The 26,478-nt window shown below is 42.5% G+C and overlaps 2 protein-coding genes across 4 annotated transcripts; one reads left to right on the forward strand and one right to left on the reverse strand.

Annotated features, from left to right (window-relative positions):
- Positions 1-7: 7 nt before the first annotated feature.
- Positions 8-25,168, reverse strand: hivep2b (HIVEP zinc finger 2b). Of its 3 annotated transcripts, none has more exons than XM_079853590.1 (9): positions 25,019-25,146; positions 11,142-11,228; positions 9,433-9,524; positions 5,050-9,278; positions 4,787-4,929; positions 4,510-4,685; positions 4,337-4,432; positions 3,306-4,009; positions 8-2,546 (listed from the first exon to the last, which is right to left on the reverse strand). In XM_079853590.1, the coding sequence occupies exons 4-9, from the start codon at positions 8,998-9,000 to the stop codon at positions 2,112-2,114; spliced, it is 5,505 nt and encodes a 1,834-aa protein (XP_079709716.1). In that variant the 5' UTR covers positions 9,001-9,278; positions 9,433-9,524; positions 11,142-11,228; positions 25,019-25,146; the 3' UTR covers positions 8-2,111. The 3 variants fall into 3 exon arrangements, with proteins under 3 accessions (XP_079709716.1, XP_079709717.1, XP_079709718.1); XM_079853591.1 differs by lacking the exon at positions 25,019-25,146 and adding an exon at positions 11,312-11,353; XM_079853592.1 differs by lacking the exon at positions 11,142-11,228 and having other exon boundaries at positions 25,019-25,168.
- On the forward strand, positions 17,894-20,325 carry LOC307148612 (uncharacterized protein). The gene is made up of 2 exons (XM_079854275.1): positions 17,894-19,957; positions 19,998-20,325. The coding sequence occupies exon 1, from the start codon at positions 17,931-17,933 to the stop codon at positions 19,407-19,409; it is 1,479 nt and encodes a 492-aa protein (XP_079710401.1). The 5' UTR covers positions 17,894-17,930; the 3' UTR covers positions 19,410-19,957; positions 19,998-20,325.
- Positions 25,169-26,478: the final 1,310 nt, after the last annotated feature.

Below are 26,478 nucleotides of genomic sequence, written 5' to 3' on the forward strand. Positions count from 1 at the left end.
CCTTATTCATCTGATTTGTTTATTATAATTAATACGAATATTGCATTTTGAGGTAAGAACATCGTCAACAATTTTTTATGATAGAACTTTAATTTTCGTTTTTTTTCTTTTTTTTTTTCTAAAGGACATCTTGTAATCAGAGTAAAACAAAAACAAACATTTAAATAAGAAGAAATCAGCTGCCTTTATGGGCAAAACAAAAGAAACATTCATAAACTTCTATAAACGAAGACCAAGTACCAGTCCAAAGATAAATAACAGTTGTAACTTCTAAAATGCCATAAACTGAAACTAGATACCTCAAAATCTTTAATATGTAATACTGTAAACATGACATGAAAGTTCCTTCAGTATAAACTCAGTTTAAATTTACCATCTCAGCATTTTTAAATACTCAGACTATTAATATAAATACCATAAACTGACTGCTACTTCATATGATATCAATATGTTTAATATGAGATAGCACTTATACCTTCTTTAAAGACATTTAAAATGACTTAGGTTAAAAATTCATACATTCAAACAGTCAGACAAGTTCACCAGACAAACCCATTCATCTGATGACAAGAAAAACCTGAAAAAAGCAACTATCCCTTCAAATATACCATTTCATTTTTGTTTACTTCTACACAAGACACTCTTCAAAAGTAATTACAGTACATGATAGCAATTATGCGTGTGTGTTTGTGTTTGAAAATATGTACGTGTGTGTATAAACATGTAAATATGTATGCATGTACTGTATGTGCACATATAATTGACTTAACAGTGACTGGAATGTTGTGTCAAGATTAATTCAATGAAAAAAAAAAAAATCATCTAAAATGATTTAAAAGAGCTCCAATATTGATGACACGGCATTCAGTCTATCAGCTACCTAGAAAGTGCTTCAAATAGTCATCTTAATGCACAATACTTACCACTTTTTATATAATAATATGCAGATCTATATTAAAAATGCCTTGTAATGACATTTCTTTGCTTAAGTGCAGAAAAATCTAAAGTTTAAAGGAAACGAGGTATGATACATTTAGAAAAATACTATACGGTGAAGAAGGTTTAAACAAAAGGGCTTTTTAAAGAATTTATCATCAACACTTTTAGGTTCATATTCTTGAACGCTCATAATGCAGTTAAGTTATAAAGGTGCCAGCAAAAATATACAACAGCATACAAGGCAATGTCATAGCACAGCTTAATGCAATATGCAAACTTTAACATACTGTACGTAATACTGTAAGTGCAATCTCAAAAAGCAACCACAATATCTCATTTTAGTTAACCTTTATGACCACCACTATTGTTAAGTGCATAAATAGGGTATATCGAATGACTTTCTCTCTTTGAGGGATATCCAAACATCTTCTTAAAAGGCACAAGCATAAGTCAATGGAGACGATGTCAGTTAGAATTGCGATCAGTGCTTTGTGTTATACTTGGGATTTGATGCACTTCCTGTAGGAATTGTTTAAATTGTCCTGTGAGATGCAGATCTGCAATTTAAATAGTTTTCATGAAATCTTTTTGCATGTATTGTTGTAAATTCGAAGCTTATACACATTTATAGTTAAAATTGGTATGGCAGGTATAGAGAACATGGCATGTGCATTGAAATGAATGAAAATGCGAGATGTTGTGCATATTATTTGATTCTGCCCACGTTACCAAAACTCCAAATAATCTTGGTCAGACTCCAAGGCCAAAAACACACTCTACACACAAGTTACACAAAATGATTTGTGTGCATTTTTACCCTCTGAAATGTGTCAGACTGCAATGTATAATGCTGCATGGTGGCGCTATGAGTCATTGAGTCATTCAGGTCAACTATTGAGAATTTAGCTGAGCAAGTTAGTTAAAGTTTGTTAAACTTGGCTTGTTTACAGCAGCTACCTGAATAATAACACATCCAGTTTAATGGCACAGACACTTAAAGGTAACTCTATCGCCCCTTGAGTACAGAAGAACCGCCAGTGCAACACAAGAACGCACGTAAGGTATGTTCAACACAACCATTCACTATGTTTGAATACTTGCATAAAGTATGTTTCTGGTCTGAGCTTGGGTTTAGTTTTACTTTTGAATGCGATTATACAATGCTTACAAAGTCAGCTTTTAGGTGGTTTATCAACGGCATCTTCAGATGTGATTCTGAGGGATGCAATAGCTTTTGCACAGATGTAGACGCTCTCCTCCTTTTTATCATCTTTGCTATGAAGGCCAGTGGAAGAGGTTGCTATTTCTCCACCGCAGGCCACTCCAGGATCTAGGACAGGGGCTGAGGTCCGGCCAGAACTAGCCGTTTCTAATATTTTCCCCTGTGGAATTGATGGGAGTGTATTTCTCTCCCCAGCAGCACCAGATATTGAAGTGGAGGGCATTCTTATCCCCCCAATAGGGATCATCGGAACAGGTGTTGGCACCTGTCCTTGAGAGTGCAAAGGCAAATGGCTGAAGATGTCTGGCAACAGGGTTGTGGACAGATCCCTACTGCTGCATAGGCCAACAGGAACATACAGATTCTGAGGAGTATCCCCTTGATCCTGAAAAATAAGAGAGGAGAACGTTGTTCATGGTGCTGACCAGTTCATTCAGGTCTGTAAGCTATTTTCAGAAAATGAAATACAGGCATCAGACTTGGTGTAGTTTTGGTTTGAACATTTGTTTTAAAGTATTTCATACTGTTATGTCATTTAGTTGCACTGCACCTGGCCTTATAGCAATATTTCACCCACAAATTCTGCCATTATTTTGAAGGATGTTCATGCATCTTTCAATCTACACAAAGACAGCTCAAGCTGTCAAAAAGAACCAAAAAAGGCTATTTGTTTCCCACATATGTTTCAGAGAAAAACATAACTGCATAAGAGTTAGGAACGACATGAGGGTCAGTAAACAATGACTGAATTAAAATGTTTTGTGTGAACTGTGGCTTTAAGGCTGAAAACTGTAGAAATGCTACATTACAAAAACAGTTAAGAGGTGTACTCAATGGTTTTTAGACCTCACTAATATTTCTGATACAAATAAAAATTATTAGTTAACAGTTATACAAATTATAAGGTACATTTGATTATTTTACAAATTACAAGGTACACTTTTGTATAAAATGTGTATAAAATTATACTCCAAAATGTATAAAAAAGGCAATCTTTCCATCAGTAGAGCATGGCATTAGCAATGCCAAGATCATGGGTTCAATTCCCAGAGAAAGCAAGAACTGTTAAAAATGTGTACCTTGAATGCAATACAAGTCACTTTGGATAAAAGTGTCTGCCAAATGCATAAATGTAAAAGCATACCATTCCCACGTCTGAGTGCATTCCGATGATTGGTCTAAGGGGAGGAGCTTGAAATCTCACACTCCTTCCCGGATCCATGAGGGTCCTATGCTGATAAGACCCTCTCCGTGGAGATACGGCCCTGAGCACCCCTTTATGTCGACCCAGCGGAGACTGTGCTCGCTGCCCCGATGGGTCCGAACCTGTAGGTCTTACAGGTGACAGCTGCCGGATGAGTGAAAAGTCCCCTCTGATGCTCAGATCTCTCCTTGGAGAAATGGCCCTTAAAGGAGATGAATCACGGCATGACAACAGGTGACGTTGTGGCGAGAGATCTCCTCTTGGGGATATGTACCTCTGGCGAGGTGAATCCCAACAAGGCGACAGCAGCTGAGGTGGGCAAGACTCAAAGGAGCTGCTTGACTGCTCAAAGGTCAGATCATCCTCAATACTCTGAGAGGAAACTTCAAGCTGTTCCTTCAGTAGATTGCGGCTTGGGTCAAAATGTTTAGGGACACAACCAGACAGACATGGCTTGTTGACTGCATAGGACGGAGGACTTGTGCTTCTGGACAGCGTTTTTGGTGTAGAATCACCATCACATTCATCATCTTCATCATCGTCTGGTTCATCATCATCAACACCATCAGAGTCTTCCACATCTGAGAACTGATGTTTAATGGTTGTTTCCAATGGCATTATGCCAGAGGACTTCTGGGTTTCATCTACACAAGCAGCAAGAGCAAAAAAAATGTTAGAATTAAGGCCCTTGTAAGAAAAAAGATTTGGAGATTTGCTACTGAAAGCTAGCAACTATTCTACAGAAAAATTAACTAAGCTAGGTTGTAAGCTATCCTTTACAAATGCATGAAAAAGTAGTTTTCTACAGTAAAGCTATAGTACTGTCAATGAGAATCAACTACTTATTAAAAAAAACAAAATGTTCCACATTTATAGTGATGCTAACACCTTGCTACTAACAAATGCAGCTAAACTAAAAGCTGTGCTATTAGTGATACTACTGCCCAGCATTACTGAAGTAAAGTTCCTACCAGCATCCTCTGTATTGTCCATGGCTGTGGGTGAAACTCCTAGTTCAAGGCATTTTTTCATGTGAGCTTTTGACTTCATATGCTTGGTGAGATTCCCTGAAAAAAAGACAGGGGTTATTTTTCTATCCCAAACTTTTGCAGTCATCCTTGAATAAGAACATGGTAAAACCAACCTTTAGTTTTAAAAGCAAAGTTGCAGCACTTGCACATATAGGGTCTCACATCTGTGTGCGTTCGAATGTGTTTCTTGAGCATGCTTGGCTTCTTACAACGAATGCCACACTCTTCACATATATACTTTCCCCGACCACGACCCCTCACATACACATATTCCTCATTGGACTTGTACCTGATAAAAAGAGAGAGAGAAAAAAAAAGAGAACACTTTTATTAGGGGGCATTTCTACAGTCATGCATCAACATTAGCATTATCAAAGTACATATCCATACCCTCCTTCAAAAATCTTCACACGGACTGGTTCTATTTGCCGTATGGTAGATGCAACATCCTCTCGTAAAGATTTGCACCTCTGGCTTATGTCTCTTATCCTCACGTCCTGTTTTGTATCTTCCTCTCTGTAGTCCGGAGTTACCTGCAATACCACAGAAGACTCTTTGGAACAGATGGCTAAACAAATATCGGATCATCGTAAAGATAGATATAGCATAGTAGCAAGTGGCAAATCAGCAAAAACCAACAACAGGCAACATACTTGTTCTTGCTTCGGTCTCCAGGGGGTGGAGGTCACAAGTACTCCAGGCTGATGCATGGTAGCGATTGAATAAATAGTATTCTGCCTCCCCTGTTTGGATCGGAGAAGAGCAAGAACCATCCCAGTGCTAAGTTCGGGTGGGTTAGGGTTATGGCATCTCACAAACCATGAGGCATACTCAGAGAAATGTGCAACTGTTTGGGTGCTATTTGGCTTAGTGGAGTTGAGATAGCACCAGCTCACACAAGTAGTAGTGTGAAGACCTGGAAACTTGGAGAAAAGTAAAGCACCAGTGATTGCAGAGGGCATTGCACCTATTCCAGAATGATAAATAGCCATCGTGTGTTCAGGTGTTGGTTTACGCTCCATCATAGCAGCGTCTTGAGGAATTATGGCAGAAGACTGTAACTTTGGATTGCTGTAAAAGTCTTGGCTGGCCTCATCCATATCTACTACCTCAGTGGGCTCACACAATTCTGGGGTGCTTCCTGATTTGAAACCTTTCTTGGGACTTTCTTTTTCACCTTCAAGATTTCCTAACTCGACAGCACTAAGCTCTTCAACAATCTGGCCATAAATGTTCTCATCTTTGACTCGTTTTTGCTGTTTCGCTTCAATAAAGAGTTCAATGCTACTTGCAGGTGAGAGCATGCGCTTGTTTGCTCCACCACTGGGGGCCTCTGTAGTAGAGATGGTTTTGGAGGTTAATGATAGAGGTATGCCTGTATTAAGCTTTGCTGGTGATGCCTGTGAGCTTTGCAGTAGTCGCCTTGGGTGCCCTGACACTGGAGATAGATCACAACCTAGGATATTTTGTGGCAGGACAACAGCAAGATTTTGACAGGAGGAAGTTTTGTGTTCTATGCACGATATTGGATTGTTTGTTTGAGAATCCAGAATTTGAGATATGCTAGTGTACGTTATGTTTCCATAAGATGGTACTTGCATCTGAATTCTGACAGGAACTAAGAAGCTGGATGTGCTTTGACTTGCTAATGCTTGGTGAGCGTGTGAAAGCACTGCTATCGTTGACAAAACATTGCCTAAACTCTGAGAACAATCTTCCTGGGGTTTTCTTAAGTTAATATAAGATTCAGATGCATTGGATTCTTCAGGTTCTTTCTTAATTAGAAGCATTATGCTATCCATGTCTTGAACATTGCAAACATTTGGTTTAGCATATTGAGATGAAGCTTGCACTGGGCTATATTGTTTGTGCTGTGGAAATGGACTAGCGGAAATCAAAGAGTACTTCATTTTCTCAATGGATTCCTCAGGTATAAATGGTTTGCTTGGTGAGGTTGTTCTCTTGCTCATTTCATCTGAGACTGTACCACCTTGCATCTCGGGTTCACCACTTAATGATGCCTGCCTAACCAAGAAGGCCCTTCTACGCTCTTTAACCTCCTCCTGCCTAGATGTAGATGAAGGAGAAAGACTGCCATAATCAAAAGACTTGCTTCGAAATTCTGGAACCTCTGAGGGTAATTTATAGGGTGCCTGCTCTGAAGCAGAACGTCTCATCTCTCTGTGATGACTTTGTGAACTACCTGGCACAGATAAGAATTCCAAAGGTTTATTAAACTCATCTGGGTTGGCCTGGCACACAAGGTTAAGGGTCTCCTCTCTGTCAAGGGACTGGGAAAAACTTGAGCTGTGAGATAAATTGCTATCTTGACTCGGGCTTCTGGAGAGACTTGTGCAAGCAGATTCAAAACTAGATTCTCCAGAAGAACATTCCAACTCTGCTAATCTCAAGCGTTTCTTTTTGGGTGGTAGTTTTTCCATTGGAAACTGTGACAGGGTTTCACTCCTCTGTGGCCACTGGAACTCTTCAGTGTGTTTTTCCTTCTGCTTGACCCCTACATCCTGAACTTTTTCTGGTCTGTCAGGCTCCACAGTTACTCTAATCTCTGGAACTTGGATACTGGGCTGAGATGGTGGCTGTTTAGGCATGTGTAGTTTCTGGTGTAGAAAACCGCCGATTCCCCATTGCCAGTCTACTCCTTCTGTTCTGTGACCCTCCATGCTATGCTCCTTTTCCATTAATTTGTAAGTGCCAATTTTGTCTAAGGGATGTGATCTAGCGTCACTTGACTTTTCTGATGAGTTTAGTTTGTTTAATGAATTTGTGTGCTGAATGACAGATATAACATTACTGCCAGCCCTTCTCTCAGTGTCAGAAAAGGCAGTGTCTAAAGTAGTTTGCTTTGTTTCAAGTTCCTCTGAGTGTCCAGAAGGCTTGACTTGGATATGAAAGTCTTCTTCCTCCATGACATTTTTGTCTTTTCTTCGTTTCCTTGTAGAATTTTCAGATAAATAACTTGGAGATATGGAACACAGATCAGCTTCTTGACAGTTTTCTGTACCCATTTTGGAATCATCTATGCTGTGAATTTTCAAGTCTGATTTTAGGCTACAAGCCAGATGAGCGTAGCAGTCTGATTCTGCATGTCCTTCGTTAGCAGAGTGCTCAAACGCAGCTTGCCGCATTAGTCTTCTCATACCCATTGCACCCCGGTAGGTGACATCAGCACCTGTCAATCTTTCATCAAATGAATTACTGCTTCTTAGCCCTTCTGGTGCATTTAGATTCGAATTAGATGATGTTGGAAGAGAATTACTGCGCAAGAATACACTACTCTCTGATGCCGTTTCCAGAAAGTCAGAGCTAGGGTTTTGACATTCTTGGTAATCTTCCTCTTGGAAGGACTCTGAATCAATTTTTATTGATCGAACTAGGTCTTTTTTGCTTCTGTGAATGGAGGAGTCTGTGTCACCAGGGATCATGCCTTTGTTCAATGTTATCATGAAGCTAGATGTGGCTTCATTTACGTCTGTCATGCAAGTTTGTACAGTGATTGATTGCTTTGGCCTGGCCGTTGGTCTATAACATTTCCCAAACATAATTTCTTGATAAGATTTGGCATTCGCGCTCGACTGGTTGAACTGTTGCTCTGCACTCTCAGAACGTGAGAAGTATCCTGAATCAGTGCTGCCTTTACTGTATGAACTGGGCAGGGAAAGAGACTGATCAGAGTCTTGACTTTTCTTCTCTGAAAGCCGAAGTGCCAGTCTTTGCTTGATGGAGGAGAATTCAATCATTTGGTCCACCTGAGCAATAGCCGCAGGTGCCGACATTTCCCGGAACTGCCATAAAGATACTTTTCCTGATGACCCCGTTTCCTTTTTGACTGAAGACTGAGCAGAGCACATGGTTTCCCTTTTTGCCTGTTTCCCTCCTTTTTCTTGCACAAAACCCTCTGTGTCTTTGATATGGCTTGTTGTATCCAAGGACAAGTCCTCCACAACTTCTTCATCGGTGTCACTGCTCTGTTCAGCATCAAAACGCATCTCGCCCTCTGCCACAGTCAACTCCTCATCCATATGCTTGCTGTCTTGTTCTGAAAATGAAACCAATCCTGCTTTCACTGCATGGGTGTGAGATTTTCTGTGTTTGTAGAGGTTGCTCTTAGTTTTAAATGAGAAACCGCAAGGAATGCACGGATACGGTCGTTCGCCAGTATGAGAACGGATGTGCTTCTTTAGTACGCTGGGTTTGGCACATGCTCTCCCACAATACTGGCATACATACTTCCCAGTCTTAACAGACTTCTGCTCCTTTTTGTGAAGGCCCTCTGACAGCAGCTCATATTCCGACTGAAGATATCGTTTGTTTGGGAGAGGAACGTTCTTCCTCCTGAGCTGGATGTGACACTGTTCTCTAGATTTTGAGGTAAGAATATTTCCTGAAGCAATGACCTGTGACTCCATACCAGGAGATGGATTTACAGCTGGGGTCTGGGGTTGCTCCACAAGTCTTATTTTGTCCTCTGAGCCAGAGGATTGGCCTCTTTGGGTCATCTCGGACGGCAAGTGGATTTCTTCATCTTTGAAACTGATAATCTGTTTGGAACGTTCCGCTTCACCTGAGGTTTTAGTAGCCTCCATTATAAGGATTTGCTAACTACAGTTGCTACATTGCCCTTGGTTTTGTGACAACGAACATCTTCTTGCTTCGATTAAAGTTTCTCACTTAACTTGGAAGTTTAATCCTTCAGTGCTTTAAACAGTTCCCTATGATTGTACAGCAGTCAGTCCACCAGCATCATTTTCAAAAATGATGAAATAATCCTTTCCATATGTTCAAGAGCATAGTTCAGTTAAGTTGTTTAAAAATGGTCTCCATCTCTATATACATTTAGGCCTGGGCACCACATCCAAATTGTCTGCAAACAGTAAAACACATATTATCAGCAAACAAATTAAAAACATTTCAATTACTGTATAGTGAAGTATAACTTGAGTAGTATAATGAAAAGTTACTTATTCATGAAACAAGTACAAAAGCCATCTTCAAGCCAAAATGGCTCATAAACTCACCATGCCCTGAGTAGAGTGTTTCTGAAGGCAGTGTGCCAGCACCATCTCTGTGTCTTTCTGAGGTTTGTGATTGATGCGAAGGTCGTCTCAAACTGTAAGGTCAGGAATTCCTCCATTAGAGAATTGACCAAAACTACAAGTACAACAAGTACACGGCTGTGCAAGGATAATAAGGACGTATAATCTCTATTTGGAGTGTTGTTGTTGCTATTCAAAGAAATCTAAAAAGAAATCTGGCTAATCCTGAAATATGAATGAATATCAATAACTCAACTATATACATTACCGTTAAAAAGTTTGGGGTCAGTAAATGTTTTTGAAAGAAATGAATACTTTTATTCAGCAAAAATGCATTAGATTGACCCTTCACAGTAAAGACATTTACAGTAAAGACATTTACAAAAGCTTTTGCAAATTTTTGATGTAAGGATGTATCCAAATGCTCAAGATTCAGGGGAACACATGTAAAAGATCTACCACTGAAAACCCCCTATTGATGCACTATTCTGAATATTTGGAAGAATGTGTCTACATCAATATACAGTGTATGGTGGTTACGGCCTGGTTTAATGACTGTGTACCTCATTAACCAAACATATATGTCAAGTACCCTGTAGAATGTCAAGAGAGTCTAAAGACTAGTGAATGTATCTACTACATCTATTTTGCAAAGCAAGACAAATGTCTGACCAAATTCCATTATATTAAAGTTAAAATTTTACTGCTCAAATAAGTCAACAGGTAGTGCCACAATATGAACAGAATATAAAACAATAATATTGCAACTTATACCACCTCTGCCTACACAATTTGAGAAGACCTGCAAATATAATTACCATCTGCATGCATCAGAGTGTGTATAATGAGGTTACATAAGGTTATCTGGTTCAAACCTCTTAATTAGGACATTCAAACTCTAAAGCCATTAGAGAAGAAATATCAAGCTCTACCAGGCTATAAAACCTAAAACCGAACTTTGACATGGTCCACAATGAAGTCAAATGTTTCCCACGGGTCGAGTTAGTATCTAAACAGCCTATCTGTCTGATGATAGCGAGCAGAGAAGAGAGTGGATGTAGGAATGACAAAACACAGCGATCAGATGTGCTTTTTTCAAGGTCAATCTCAATCCTGCATTGTCCTCAACACAATGAAGGAGGAATATGGTGGATAAACCTGTCAGAGGCTAAATGCACCTTTAAAAACTGGGCTGACAAGTGTCAATGGTGCCACAGAATTCAGTACTAAGACATGGGGCAATGATCGCATTGAATCTGTCAAAGTAACACGATGTGAATTTATCCTATTAGAAAAACATCGAAACTCATCTGTAATAGTGACCATAATACTAGAAGTATCTAAGTTTGACCTTCGATCATCCTTTAGATGATCACACATGCATCTGCATTAATGCATCCACACTACAACAACAACAACCAGAGGAACATATCAAAGCCAGAGGCGGGAAAATATAACCAGACTCCAGAGAATGCCATTACGTCATATCAGCCCCCCCATGGCATCACTACCCAGCGGAATGCCTGGCATCTCATGAAATACAGCTGTGTTGCATCTTAAAACTAACAGGCACATAGAAGAGCTTATCGTACTTCAAAAAAGCAGAGCAGTCAAGGACCGACTTTGACGAGTCACCTGCTTTTGAGTCCCAGTAAGACATATAACACACTGATTGCCATCAACCTACAAACCTGGAGTCCAAATTCAGCCTTGTCCAATGTCTCCAGTCAAATGCAGATGTTCTCATAATTCCTGCTTCCCGTATTGCTGTACATCACCTTCAAAAAAAGACAAATGTGCCAGGAATAAGTCTCAACAGTCATCCATGTCTTGCTCAATAAGAGTACATTAGAAGACCTACAGATGTAAGCGAGTCACCACAGAAAATACCTCACTGAGACGCGTATCCAGGAACAAAAATAGAAAAGGGACCCTGTGAAGGGTTATGCAACGGCCCACATTCGAGCCACTTTTGCATCAGCGCAAAGGAGAAGTGAATGGCCATGCTGCTGTCTTACTGCTTGTGAAAAGGGACTGAAAGCAGAAAGGTTTTGAATAAAACACAACCTAAATTGCACTGAAATAAAAGATTCAAGCTGTGTATACAATTACATACTCTTACTATTTCTGCAATATACAGTAACTATGGCAGAGATTCTTAGGGTAGTATGATAGTACGCTATTCCGAACACATGTACAACTGGAACTGAAAGTCCTGATAGTTGCAAAGCCAGCTATCATTAGCCATGTAGCTCATGAGTGTGATAAATGATCAGCAGCACCGTCTTAAAGTCAAAACGAAAACCTAACTGCCATTTGCTCTTTTAATATAAATGCTCCTGGTTTTATTTGACTTTATTTATTGATGCACATTATTTCAAAACCACATTTGCATTCATAATGTTTCATCAAAATGGAATAGTGCAACAGTGTCCATCCACTTTTTCAGGTGCCTTGGTTCCGGAAGTATTTTTCCATTCATTTTCCATTCATCAAGTATTCTTAAAAGAATTAAAAACTAAAAACTTAAAAACGTTTGATTTAAACAATGTATTTTAGGTTTATTTTGTAACACATATATACACACGCACAAACACATTCATACATAAATATTTAAGTAATTTCAGAGCGCTGGAGATTGACATTCACAGTGCTTCATGGGAGTGGGCGGTTCTTCTGACGTTTTGTTTGTTTCGATTCTCTGATTGGCTTCAAAGATTTCTTTGCAGAAACATTGGTAATGTTGTTTTTCATCAGGAATTAAGCTATATATATGATTATATATAAAAAAAGATTTTAAATAAAGTGGGCTGATTGTTTCAACAAAAGCATATACCATAAACTCTTATCTCACGGTAGCTCTTTAAATGTATAATTATATATAATAATTATTGTATATAATATTATTAATTATTATTTAAATGTATATCATAATATGTTCCCTTGTGAAAAAAAAATACACCAAAATGTATTTAAAATACATTTATTTCAAACTAAGTACAAAATCCATTAACGTATTTACTGACTTATGACTGCTTGAGACTTAATGATAATAAACTTTATTTGGAGTACATATTTATTGCACAATGCACATTTATTAATATTAAGCCTAACATGTGTTTTAATATCACTATTAGTAAGGATAGTATGATCTCTGTATAATATCACTCTTTAAATGCAAGATATTTAAAGTGCGCCTAAAGTATAGGCTACTTGCAATAGTTCCATTTTACCACAATCAAATAAACTTAAGTATATCTTTTATTGGACTTCAGCACTATTTCTGGATAACTAAAGTGAATCAAGTACAAAATTAGTTGACCCAATTTAGCAGATTTTAAGTATACTAATTTAGTAAACCAAAAGTACAATTGCAAGATATTTATATTACATATGTAAATGTATTTGTAGTATACTTAGCATAAAATAAATGCATTTCAAATACATTTTAGCATATTTATTTTTTCACTAGGGTTATCATTAAAAATCAATACCACTATGGAGAAAATGAATGGGACTTTTACTTTCGGAACCCAACTGTTACACTCCAAATTGCTCCAGCTCTGAACATTCCTTTTATGCTGACATCATGAATTCCTCTCAGTCACCATGACATCATGAATTTCCTTTCAACCACCTAACTTTCTCAACACCGCTTTTTATCCAGAATCAAGTCTTGGAAGCAAATGTGGATAGTTTTTATATGACATTTTAATACAATTTTAAGTAAACAAGTAACTGAAAGTAAGCCCTTGTTCAGGGTAGTAAATCCTCACTGCCTCTCAATTGGCGTTTAACCTTGACCTTTCAACACAATACAATTTACACAGCTAAAAATACTTGACCTGCCGTGACCATCATCTTAAGTTACAGCGGGGGAAGACAACTGCACTGCATTAGAGGAGCGGAGGGGGTCAGGATAACATGATACACTACAGATACCGTCAGTGAGTTGTAGTCTCAGTCTATTAAGTAACATTGTAGCCTGCCAGTATTACAAAAGCAAGCATCACTATTACTATTGCTTATACTCAGAGCTAGTGATTTGATCAAATTCTTACTATTGCATTTTGGCAAGCAACTAATTTTCACTCATGTGTTCTCCGGACACTAATGATGTTACGTATTTGAAATACAAAATACTATTTTGTATTTTGTATTTTAAAGCCTTCTGTGCATCAACTAGTTCAGACATTCACTAGCTCAGCATTGGATCAGCGATTTTTTTTTGGAATAAGGTGAGAATGTCATGATCAATTCTACTTGTTGATTAAAGTTAAACTAGTGCATTATTCACTTCAGTTAACATGAAAGAATAAAAGAGCACAGACAAGTGGGAAAATAGCGTTAGCTAATCAGTCTTGACCGATTGTTGATTTTTATCAACTAGCTTGTCAAATGTGTTTAAAGCATTACTGCATGTTAGGGCTGGGTGATATGACACTACATATCATAGCAATGATATAAAGTTTGAACTTTTTCTAAATCGTTTACGTAGATGGGCCTATTTGTGGGGTAAGCAAATTTATCCGTGCAGCTTTTAGTGGGCAGGAATTATTGGAACGTTGGAGTGGAAAAAGAAGCACTGATGAATGATGCTCCACAAAAATCTTCAGCTTTTAGTTTTATTGTACAAAAAAATTCTAATTTTAAATTTTAGATACACATTCTAATTTTAATAAACTTATAGAAACAAATAAACTTTACATAAAATAAACATAAAATTACTTAAAAAGCATTGGACTACCTGCAACAACAAAACAAAACAAAACAAAAAACTCAAAAGAGTTTGAAATTCAGTTTATGCTGTGGAATCAAAACTGATATTGAGAATTGTGAAACCATGATATTGTTACTGTGAAGTAAAATTGAGATTTTTAATAGTGTTCACCACAAGTAATAGACTATATTGTAACCAGAAATAAGTATATAAATGGCTGCTATTTTGTAATTGCAAGAAAGAAAGAAAGAAAGAAAGAAAGAAAGAAAGAAATGTGGTTAGGAATGGAAAGTCAGTAGGCCTATGTAGTTTCTTCATTCACTGTGACCTATACCTGCACTGGATGGCCAATTTCACATTTGTGTATTTTCAAAATACAAAATACTGTATTTGTATTTAAATACATTTTTCCACACAGTATTTTGTATTTGTATTTTAAATACATTCTCGTGTATTTATGCCCATCTCTGTTGATAAATGACTTACACTGAAAAATGTTACCCTTAAAGGGATAGTTCTTAAAAATGATATTTAACCCATGATTTACTCACCCTCAAGCCGTTCGAGATGCATATGTCAATCTTTTTTCAGACGAACACATTTTCAGTTATTTTAGAAAATGTCTTAGATCTTTCAGTGGTTATAATGTGAAGCTATGGGGTCCACCTCCTTCAAGTCCCAAAATGTGCATGCATCCTTCACAAAAGTAATCCATCCGGCTCCAGGGGGATAAATAAGGTCTTCTGAGGGTAATCCGTGCGGTTTTATTTACGAAAATAACTGGCTTCCGGTAGCGGTCGGCGCGCGTTCACGGAGATGGATGCTGGCGTATGACGTAGGACGTAGCGTAGGACGTTCTACGTCACGACGCTTCCTACTCTACGTCCTATGTCATACACCAGCATCCATCTCCATGAACGTGCGTCGACCGCTACCGGAAGCCAGTTATTTTCGTTTATAAAGTTTTAAATATGTATATTTTTATGACAAAACCGCACGGATTACCCTCAGAAGGCCTTATTTATCCCCCTGGAGCCGGATGGATTACTTTTGTGAAGGATGCATGCACATTTTGGGACTTGAAGGAGGTGGACCCCATAACTTCACATTATAAACTAAAATAAAATAAACTTGTTTTCCCCTTAAATTAATTTTTTTACGATTTTCCGGACCCCACTGGCAGATTTTTTCTTGTTTTAAACTTAAACTCACTTCATTTTGATATGTTTTTTCAGAAAATGTAATTTAATATCATATGTTATTTTGCTTCTTAAGAATCTTGATATAAGAATGTTTAGATATTTGTACTGGAAAACAAGACAAAATACTGAGTAAGAAAATCAGATATTGCAGTGTATAATTGTCATTTGTGAACAAACAACAACAACAACAACAACAACAACAACAAAAAACAGGGCAAACAAATCTCATAGACTTGCATTGAAAAAGGGAACCGAGCTAAAGTACCAGATTTGGGCAAGCAAGCAACCGCCCACAATATAACTTAGCAACCACTGTCAACATGCTAACAACTGAGAGCACTTTAGAAACAGCATAACACCCAATAGTGCAACAAGTTTTGAATGGACAACTACTACTCTATTCTTGAATAATGCTTTTTTGCTGAGTCAGGAAAGCTGTGTTTACGTCCAGTTTATGTGAAGCATTAATAGTACAGAAGCAGTCCTGAACAACAGTTCATTTATTTTCACAGTATGCAGTAATTCATCATTGTGACACGACCAGCCATTGGAGGAGGAACGTTTGCACACTATCAAATCACATGCAAATGTGCAGATTTCCGCTGGTCAGCAGACTCGTGTGGAAAAGCCGAGCAGGAGGACCCGCTGGGACAGACCATCATATTTATAGAGAGACGAGAGACTTGACCTTCAATGCTTGTGGAGGATCAGCCATTTCAGGGTAGTTCCACATATACTTAATGCAGAATATAGAAAGCTGCAGTGCCTCTCTCTCTCTCTCTCTCTCTCTCTCTCTCTCTCTCTCTCTCTCTCTCTCTCTCTCTCTCTCTCTCTCTCTCTATCTATCTATATATATATTCCTGTGATGCAAAGTTCAATTTTCAGCATCATTACTCCAGTCTTCAGTGTTGAAAAGAGTCACATTTTTTGTCACAATACAAGTCACTTTTGATCAATGTAATGCAACCTTGCTGAATGAAAGTATTAATTTTTTAAAGAAAAATCTTACTGACCTTAAACTTTTGAACAGTATACAAACATATACAAACACATATAAATAACATATAACAAGCTTTACAATGCGTTCTCCCAGAAACATACATGTACAGTACATTTATTAAAGTGTCTCACTCTGCATGCCATGTTTACATAATTTAAAGATCTAATATTTTAATATTAATCGTTAACTGATTAATCATCATTTTCATCAAGTGTGTGCACAAAGGTTTGATGGTTGCACTAAAAGTGTGCCATATGCAAATGGCCTTGATCTGGAAATTATACTGTAAATGTCACTCACCACGCATGTGTTGTGCAGAAATGAGGAATGTTCCCATGGCAACAAAAACAGCTATTTCTGCTGCACTTCACGTTCTTTGTCTCACATAAGTGGATATTCAATGGGCTAACAGGCGTCCTCAAGTAACCCTTGTGCACCTGTGACATCACATGCTCACTAAACCCCCTCACAGCACACAGGACAGATGAGAATCTGCAGAATCCATACATCGTTCACCTGGTAACCTAAAATGTGCTTGGTTTGATATAAAGCACATTTTTTTGAATGGTTTTAATCCAGTAACAGTACACTGCGTTACTCTAGAAATAGATCTTTAAAGGAATTGTTTAGCCAAAAAGGAAAATTGTATCCTTTATTTCCATTTTGTTCCAAACCTGTACTCTGTTATATTTTCAAAAAGCTTTATTCACACAGTTCTTTTTCATAGAAACAAAGCTCCAAAACGGGGGAAACTCCTTTAAAGCAGTCCACATCTGAAGCCATACAATAGCTGGCAACAATAAAACCATTAGTAAACATTAGTTAACTTAAAGGGTTAGTTCACCCAAAAATGAAAATTCTGTCTTTAATTACTCACCCGTAAGACTTTCATTCATCTTTGAAACACAAATGAAGATCTTTTCAGTGAAATCTGAGAGCTTTCTTTTCCTCCGTTGACAGTCTACGCAACTACTACTTTCAAGCCCCAGAAAGGTAGTAAAGACATTTAAGTAATCCATGTGACTCCTGTGGTTTAACCTCAGTTCCCTTTCAGTCGCTCACGTTCGACGTAACGTCGACGTGACGACGTAATTGGGATCACTTCAGGGAGCCCTATCAACTTCGAGTGTCTACAGAACGAGCCAATGAACGTTGGCGTGCGTGAATCACGTCACGCGCCCCCGCCCCACAACGTGGGTATAAACAGGAAGCGGGCGCACGCACACATTGTCTTTCACTTCGGAGCCGAGCTTTTGCTTTCACTTCCGAACTCTACAGGAAAAGACTGCCTTTGAGAATGAGAAGAGGACTCTCCTTGTGATGGTGTGACGGTGCGATCAGCGGTGGCCGCGAGCATTGCAGCTCACAACTGCTGTTTTCACAGCACTATTGTTCTGTGTCTGTGTGTGTGTGTGTGTCAGTTCGGTGGGTGTTTCCCTGTGTGTTCATTCACACCGCGGCTACCCCTGGGTGCCTCAGCACTGAGAGAGTTATTTTTCAATTTTTTTTTGTTTTCACTAAAAGAGCAACACAAGCGTGACCCTGCGTCTTTTTCAAGATGTCATTCCGCTTGTGCGTTTCTGGATGCCGTCGTTCCCTGGCGCCAGCAGATGGCCACAGTAGTTGCCTCTCGTGTTTGGGCATTCAACACGCTGAGGCAGCTTTTGTGGATAGTTCATGTTCCTATTGCGGGAATATGACTATCTCAGCGCTTAGATCGAGACTTGCTTACCTCAAGGGAGGTGCAGTCCCCTCGCCTATGCCCCGATCTAGTGTTTATTCTGCCCCGCATGACCAGGGTGATCTGAGGATTAGCGTGAGGGCTTCCCCGTCGAGTCAACCTCCACGGGCCCCTCACGCCTCACAAGCGCTGCTGCCATTGGAGTCCCTTAGCGAACGTCTTGGTCCTTCTCCGGAACGACCAACCGTTTCCTTTGGGGCTCCTCCTGATGACCAGATGTCGATCGCAGCATCAGAGGGGGAGCTTCAGTCCTCTGGAGATGACGACTCGGCTGCGTTACCCCCCTCGGGGCTTGTAGCGTTGTCCGAGACCGATCCAGAATGGGCGGCTATGCTTTCCCAGGCCGCCGAGAAGGTTGGGCTTGCGTGGAACCCTCCACCACGTCCCGAACCTTCTCGGTTGGACGATTGGTTTCTCGGGGCGGGCCGTGCTGGTTCTCAGTGCGCCACCCCGGTACCTTACTTTCCGGAGGTGCATGAGGAGCTTTCTAGGACGTGGAAGGCACCGTATAGTGCCCGAAGCCGTCTTAGTGGCTCTTCCCCCCTCGCCACCCTCGACGGCAGGGCAGCTAAGGGGTATGTGGATATTCCCCCAGTGGAGTGGGCCGTCACGATGCAACTGTGTCCGGCGTCCGCCTCCTCTTGGCGGGGTAATCCACGCCTCCCGTCCAAGGCCTGTATGTTTTCGTCCGGTCTTACGGCGAGGGCTTACAAGGCCTGTGGACAGGCTGCTTCCGCCCTTCATGCCATGGCGCTCTTACAGGTCCACCAGGCCCAGGCGCTCATGGACATGAACGAGGGTGGTTCTGACCCAGAGCTCCTCCGGGAGCTCCGTGTGGCAACCGACCTCGCCCTCCGGGTGACGAAGGAAACCGCACGTTCAGTCGGTCAGGCGATGTCCACCTTGGTGGTCCAGGAGCGCCACCTTGGGCTCAACCTGGCGGATATGAGGGACACCGATAAATATCGGTTCCTGGATGCCCCTCTTTCCCAGGTTGGGTTGTTCGGCGACGCGGTCGAGAGCTTTGCCCAGCAGTTCTCGGCCGCACAGAAGCAGACGGAGGCCATCCGGCACATCCTGCCCCGGCGGATCTCTGCTGCTCCCACCCATCCGCCGGCCGCAGACCCTCCGTCTACTCGTCGCCGAGGTCGGCCTTCTGCGGCATCCTCCGCTCCCGCTAAGCCCCAGCAGCAGCAACCATCCAGGCCTCAGCGTGGAACAAGCCGTAGGAAGCCGACCCCGCCCGTCCAGGCCGCTGCCAAACCAGGAGGCAAGCGACGGTGCAAACGACCCTGAGACGGGCGGCCCAGAGGTGGATCAAGTTGCTCTTCAGGAAATAGCGAAGGCTCCACTCCTTTCTTTTTGTTCCGCCACTGACAAAAAAAGAGCAATTTCTGAAACCTCTGGGCCCCAAGAGGGTGCGCTTGGCAGTCGACGACGCCGCCATGCCTTGTCAATCCCGAGCCCCTCTTTCATCGCCAGCAGGCAGCAGTGGCTGTGTCCCGGACGGACTGACGCCTCCGCACACTCACTCTGCCCTTCGACGGAAGCAGGTATGTGCTGCACCACACACTCAGACCCCACTTCGGGCCGCTGTGCCGTCCGAGTCGGGTCCCTGCATTCCGCCGCGCTGCCCCACCCCGGGTACGTCTGTGGTGCCGTTGGTCCCACTTGCTCGGCCTCTGGGAGCCTGGTTAATGCTTCCCAGCCCGTCTCGCTGGCTCATCCGTACCATCAGACTCGGCTATGCGATTCAGTTCACCCGGCGTCCCCCTGCTTTCAAGGGCATTCTGTTCACCCGTGTTCTGGCGGACAATGCCCCTGTGCTCAGGGCAGAGATCGCAGTCCTACTGGCGAAGGACGCGATCGAGCCGGTCCCTCCAGCCGATATGAAGACCGGCTTCTACAGCCCGTACTTCATTGTACCCAAGAAAGGTGGTGGGTTACGACCAATCTTGGACCTGCGCGTCCTGAACCGGTCCCTTCACAGGCTACCGTTCAAGATGCTTACGCAGAAACGCATTTTCAAATGCATCCGTCCCCAAGATTGGTTTGCAGCGATCGACCTGAAGGACGCGTACTTTCATGTCTCGATTCTCCCTCGACACAGACCGTTTCTTCGCTTTGCGTTCGAGGGGCGGGCATATCAGTACAAGGTCTTACCCTTCGGCTGGCCCTGTCGCCCCGCGTCTTCACGAAAGTTGCGGAGGCGGCCATTGCTCCCATGTGCGAGCGTGGTGTTCGCATTCTCAACTACCTCGACGACTGGCTTATTCTGGCCCAGTCGAGAGAGCAGTTGTGCGAACACAGGGACATGGTGCTCAGTCACCTCAGCCACCTAGGGCTTCGGGTCAACTGGGAAAAGAGCAAACTCACCCCGAGCATCTCTTTTCTCGGTATGGAGTTGGACTCGATCAACATGACAGCGTGCCTCTCCGAGGCCCGTGTCCAGTCAGTGTTGAACTGCGTGAGCATGCTCAAAAGCAGAACAGCGGCACCACTGAAACTTTTTCAGAGGCTCCTGGGGCATATGGCATCTGCAGCCGCGGTTACGCCGCTCGGATTGCTTCATATGAGGCCGCTCCAACACTGGCTCCACGATCGAGTCCCGAGATGGGCATGGCAGAGCGGCTCGTGCCGGGTCCAAGTGACTCCGCACTGTCGCCAAACTCTCAGCTTGTGGTCGGACCCTTCGTTCCTGCGGGCAGGTGTTCCCCTGGAACAAGTGTCCAGGCATTCTGTGGTCTCCACAGATGCCTCTGCCACCGGCTGGGGAGCCACGTACAACGGGCATGCAGCTTCAGGTCTGTGGACGGGGCCTCAACTGCATTGGCACATCAACTGCCTCGAGTTGTTAGCAGTACGTCTTGCGCTGAGACGCTTCAAAACGCTGCTACTAGGCAAGCATGTACTGGTCCGTACGGACAGCACTGCGACCGTTGCGTACATCAACCACCAAGGTGGTCTACGCTCCCGCCACATGTCACAACTCGCCCGCCATCTCCTCCTCTGGAGTCAGAAGCATCTGAAGTCGCTTCGTGCCGTTTACATTCCGGGCCTGCTCAACCGTGCAGCCGACGAGCTTTCACGGTGCAGAATGGCGGAGGTTCTAGGTGACCTACCCCCTGCGGTAGTTGACACCATCACTTCCGCTAGAGCCCCCTCTACGAGGCGCCTCTATGTGTTGAAGTGGAACCTGTTCGTTGACTGGTGCTCCTCTCACGAGGAGAACCCCTGATCTTGCTCGATCAGAGCCGTGCTTTCCTTCCTGCAAGAAGGGCTGGAGCGAAGGCTGTCTCCCTCCACCCTTAAAGTGTATGTTGCCGCTATTGCCGCACATCACGATGCTGTTGATGGTAAGTCTTTGGGAAGGCACGACCTGATCGTCAGGTTCCTGAGGGGAGCGAGGAGACTGAATCCTCCTTGCCCACTCTCTATACCCTCTTGGGATTTGTCTCTGGTCCTTTCGGCACTTCAGAGACCACCCTTTGAGCCTCTGCAATCAGCTGAGTTAAAAATCCTGTCCTGTAAGACAGTACTCCTGGTTGCATTGGTTTCTATCAAGAGGGTAGGGGACCTGCATGCATTTTCGGTCGACGAATCGTGCCTAGAATTCGGCCCGGATAACTCTCACGTGATCCTGAGACCCCGGCCCGGATACGTGCCCAAGGTTCCTACCACTCCCCTCCGGGACCAGGTAGTGAACCTGCAAGCGCTGCCTTCGGAGGAGGCAGACCCAGCCCTGGCTTTTCTCTGTCCCGTTCGCGCTCTGCGTCTGTACGTGGACAGAACGCAAAGCCTCAGGACCTCAGATCAGCTCTACGGAGGCCAGCAGAAGGGAAAGGCTGTCTCCAAGCAGAGGATGGCCCACTGGATAGTGGATGCCATCGCCTTGGCTTACGAAGCCCAAGGCGTGCCCTGCCCGCCCGGGTTGAAAGCCCACTCCACTAGGGGTGTCGCTTCTTCCTGGGCGCTGGCACACGGCGCCTCGCTGACAGACATCTGTAGAGCTGCGGGCTGGGCGACACCTAACACATTCGCTAGGTTTTATAGCCTACGTGTTGAGCCGGTTTCTTCCTGTGTGCTCTAGTGTCGGCTTGCTGCGCCACTCCCTTCCTAGGAATGGATACGTGCGCTTTTTGCTCCAGTCGAGTTCCCCAATTGGCGAACCCTGTGAGTTCCTCCGCACCCCTTCGGCAGTCGGACGTTGCGGAGCGTCTGACGCCAGGCCTAGTGCTCGTATGCTTGTGTAACTTGTGCTAGGCTGGGTTCCATATGTGGTGATCCCTGCGGCGATCCCATATGTGTATTCTTCCACGACCAGCTCCCTGCGGTGAGCCCGTGTCTTCCCTCGGCAGAGTCTGCTCTGCCGTCACTGTCAGTGTAGTCTCCCCTTTCGGGTGGAGCCACCCCAGTGACATTCCATATGTTGCACTGCCCCTTCGGCCAGTCCATATGTTTATTCTCCACATGTTACCTCCCTTCGGGCAGGATGTGGCTCCACAGCGTCCTTTCCCCTGGAAAGGTACGCTTTCCCAGTGATATCCAAGAGTTCCACTGTGTGGGGTATAATGGAACAGCAGTTGAACTCCCTCTATGCAGGTCTTCCGCCCCAGCAGTTGGGGGTCTGAGAGTCTTGCGTAGGGCGCTGGATGTGGCAGCAACTGTGGCGTTTTCCATGGGATCCCAATTACGTTGTCACGTTCGACGTAACTGAAAGGGAACGTCTCGGTTACTAATGTAACCCTCGTTCCCTGAAGGAGGGAACGGGAGACGTAACGTCCCGTCGCCACCGTTGCTGACCATCGCTGCATGGCCGTCACAAATCTCGGCTCCTCAGCGAAAAACAATGTGTGCGTGCGCCCGCTTCCTGTTTATACCCGCGCTGCGGGGCGGGGGCGCGTGACGCAATTCACGCACACCAACGTTCATTGCTCGTTCTGTAGACACTCGAAGTTGATAGGGCTCCCTGAAGTGATCCCAATTACGTCGTCACGTCGACGTTACGTCTCCCATTCCCTCCTTCAGGGAACGAGGGTTACATTAGTAACCGAGACGTTTTATGAAGTGACACCAATGCTTTGTTTGCACCCAAAAAAACCCATAATTTAGCAATTTACAAACTATTAATCTCCAACGCGTTTACGAGAGCACCACAACCCATGCGTGTTGAGTTGACGCGAGAGCAGGCGTTGTTGTGTGAACACACATTGGCAGTGGCGTGCACAGACCTCTCCGGGGGCAGGGGCGAAATTGTGTTCCGCGGGGCACCGCAATACATGCAAAAAGGGCACTTTCGCTTTCACTATTAAAGGGGCAGTGGCTCAAGACCCCCACCCCTTCCTTTAATGCATTAACCAAAATGAGCATTTCTGTCACGTTTCAGTCCAATGATGATGAAGAAGATAAACACTTCTTGTTTTTATTTCAATAAATTCAGCTCAGGTAATCCACAGATTATCCACAAACACATGAACAATACAGGACAATAAATGTGAACTAAAGAGGAACTTAAATACACAGAAATAATAGATACTTCAAGCATTCATGTATTCCTCTTCTTAGCTTAATTGTTTACTTGTACGGGATCAATTGAACAATCACCAGAAGAGTTAATGTCATTAAAGTAATCTATGAAAGGTCGGCAAATTTTTCTTCTTTCTTTTTCAAGGAGAATCTGGTTTTCTCTAGCTCAAAAGGCTTCATTACATCCCTCATGTGTAGTAGCAGCTTTCTGTTTCCAGTTTAATCAAATTAATCTTCACGCTGTAGACTGCAAAATCCATTTTCTGTTCTGGTCTGGTATTCTGTCACGTTTCAGTCCAATGATGACGAAGAAGATTTAAATTGAAGTGTTTTTATTTAAATAAAGTCAGCTCAGGTAATCCACAGATGTGAGACAGCATTCATGCACAAACACATGAACAATACAGGACAATAAATGCGAACCAAAGAGGAACTTAAATACACAGAGAAAATGAACTGGATACAGACAGGTGTGCTTGTTAAATGAAAGTCCACGAAAACTGATTAATGGCTGGAAACTACAACAAAGGAAACAGGTAACTGAAGAGAAACAAACTAAAAGTACATGAAAATGAAACTAAAGCTAAACTGAACATAAAGTTTGACAATTTCATTTGTAACAGTATTTATTCATCTTTATTAGCATAAAAGGAGGAGCGACGACAGTGAAGGACGAAAGAGGACCAGGCCTGGATTTTACGTTGTGTTTATGTGTGTGCGGCAGTCGTCCCTGAGGGGCTGCCGCTTTACTTTCATTTTGTGTTTATATATTTATTGAATAAAGTGTTTGTTTGTTTTAGAGGTATGGAGAAAATGTCAGGATTTTCATTTTTGGGTGATCTATTTCTGTAATGCCACAACTGTATGTCTTCAGTCCTCACAGTGCATCTTCCCAGTATTTCTCAGACTAGAGAAGGTCACAAGCTTTAGATTTTGAAATAAATGCCTTGGGTTTCTCAGTGTTATTCTGAGAACAGTGTTCTCTGATCACCATGGCAACACATGCTAAGTGCTATTTCACAGTGAATGAAGAGGCAATGAACAGGCTTCCATTGAAGTGTGCAGGACTAGAATCATAGGACTCATGATCAAAACCATTATAACATGTCTAGATGAAATGAATGCATGTCCAAACATGCCCATACAAGCTCTGTTGACCAACACCACCTCGGGTGACCAGAACTATGCCAATATTTACTGTATTTAACAGTTGTTTTACACATTAATCACTCAAAGAATATTTATAAACACAACATATCTCTTACTGGATCTCCAGAGCATCAACAGCAGCCAAAGTCCAATACGTCATGCATCCCAACCATGTGCCAGGATAAAAAGCCTTCATATTATCATGTTCAGATCGTATCTAACTCTCTCACCTGGCCAGATCTCCTCATTCAAACCCATTCAGCTCCCTCAGGTCAGGTTCCCATCCTCAGTGTATGACTGCCAAGAGTCCTATTTTACACTGACTTCTTTCTGTTAGGCACTGCTACAATCCTCTCTCACATGAGCAATTGGAAGTAAGTGGAAAATGATCATGTTTCTTGGCATTAACACGTGTGTGTTGATTGGCTGAGGGCTGATGTCCATCACCGTGACAACACGCTGCTGGCAATGGCAGCAGCCGGAGAGGAATATACACAGGGACAGAAATAGATTTCTGCTCACTCCGGAGCACCACGATCCCAGCACAGAGGAAGGGAGGGAATCTGAGACGGAAGATGAATGCAGACATAAGAAAGCAAGGACATTAGCTTAGAGTATCACACCTGCAGTGTGCCACTGCTCAATGCTTACTGTGTGTGCAGAGACCTGTTTTGGTGAACATTAGTGTGGATCACTTTGCACAACTTACTCCCGGTTTCACAGACTAGGCTTAACTAGTCGCAGACTAAAATGCATGTTTGAGCTGAAAGCAACTTGCAGTGACATATCTTAAAATACGTCAGTGCCATTGTTTTGTCTGAAGATGCATACCAGTAATGTTTTTTCTTTTTCTAAGGCTAATTTATAAAAGCTTCTTAAATTCCCTAATTTAACTAAGGCTTAATCCTGGCTTAATCTAAACTCTGTATGTGAAACCGGGCCTTAAAGAGATAGTTCACCCAAAAATAAAAATGTTGTCATAATTTACTCCCCCTCATGTTGTTCCAAACCTGTATGAGTTTCTTTCTTCTGCTGAACACAAAATAAGATATAATGTTGGTAATCAAACAGTTTACGGAATCCAATGACTTCCATAGTATTTTTTTTCCTACTATGGAAATCAATGGCTACCGTCAACTCGCCCACGATCACAAACTCGCCAGTCTGGTCGATAACCAGAGGTTATGCTAAAGCAGTTTAACAATGCCGCCCATGCTTGCTATTGTTAAAAAGTACCTATGTAGCCCCCTACAGTCCCCTATATAACAACTTAGTTAAAGCCCAAACAATAACCAGAAGTTATGGCTATACATTAAGATAATGCCGCTCCAACGCTTGCTATTACCTCAGTAGTATTTTTATCCAGCCCCCTATAGTAATGCGACTGCATAACAAATTAGTTAATGTCAAGCAGTTAGTCAGGAATCTAGAATCTCACCAGATGTGCCCCATGCTAAGATCTAACCCTAACCTGAGATCTAGTATGTACTACTTAACCCTGGATGCAGCTTTGCGGCAACAATGGATACAACGTAATCTACTAAAGTTAATAATTTCAGAGTAAATCAGAATAAATCCATATGTAACAATTTATGTCAGGTAAATGTATCATGCCAATACATAATCAGTTCAAAGATAATCAATACAATAACAGCAAATGCTCAGAGGTAAAGAGTAAAAGATGTACCTG

Source organism: Squalius cephalus (genome assembly GCF_949319135.1).
Source record: "Squalius cephalus genome assembly, chromosome: 20".
Lineage (NCBI taxonomy): Eukaryota > Metazoa > Chordata > Actinopteri > Cypriniformes > Leuciscidae > Squalius > Squalius cephalus.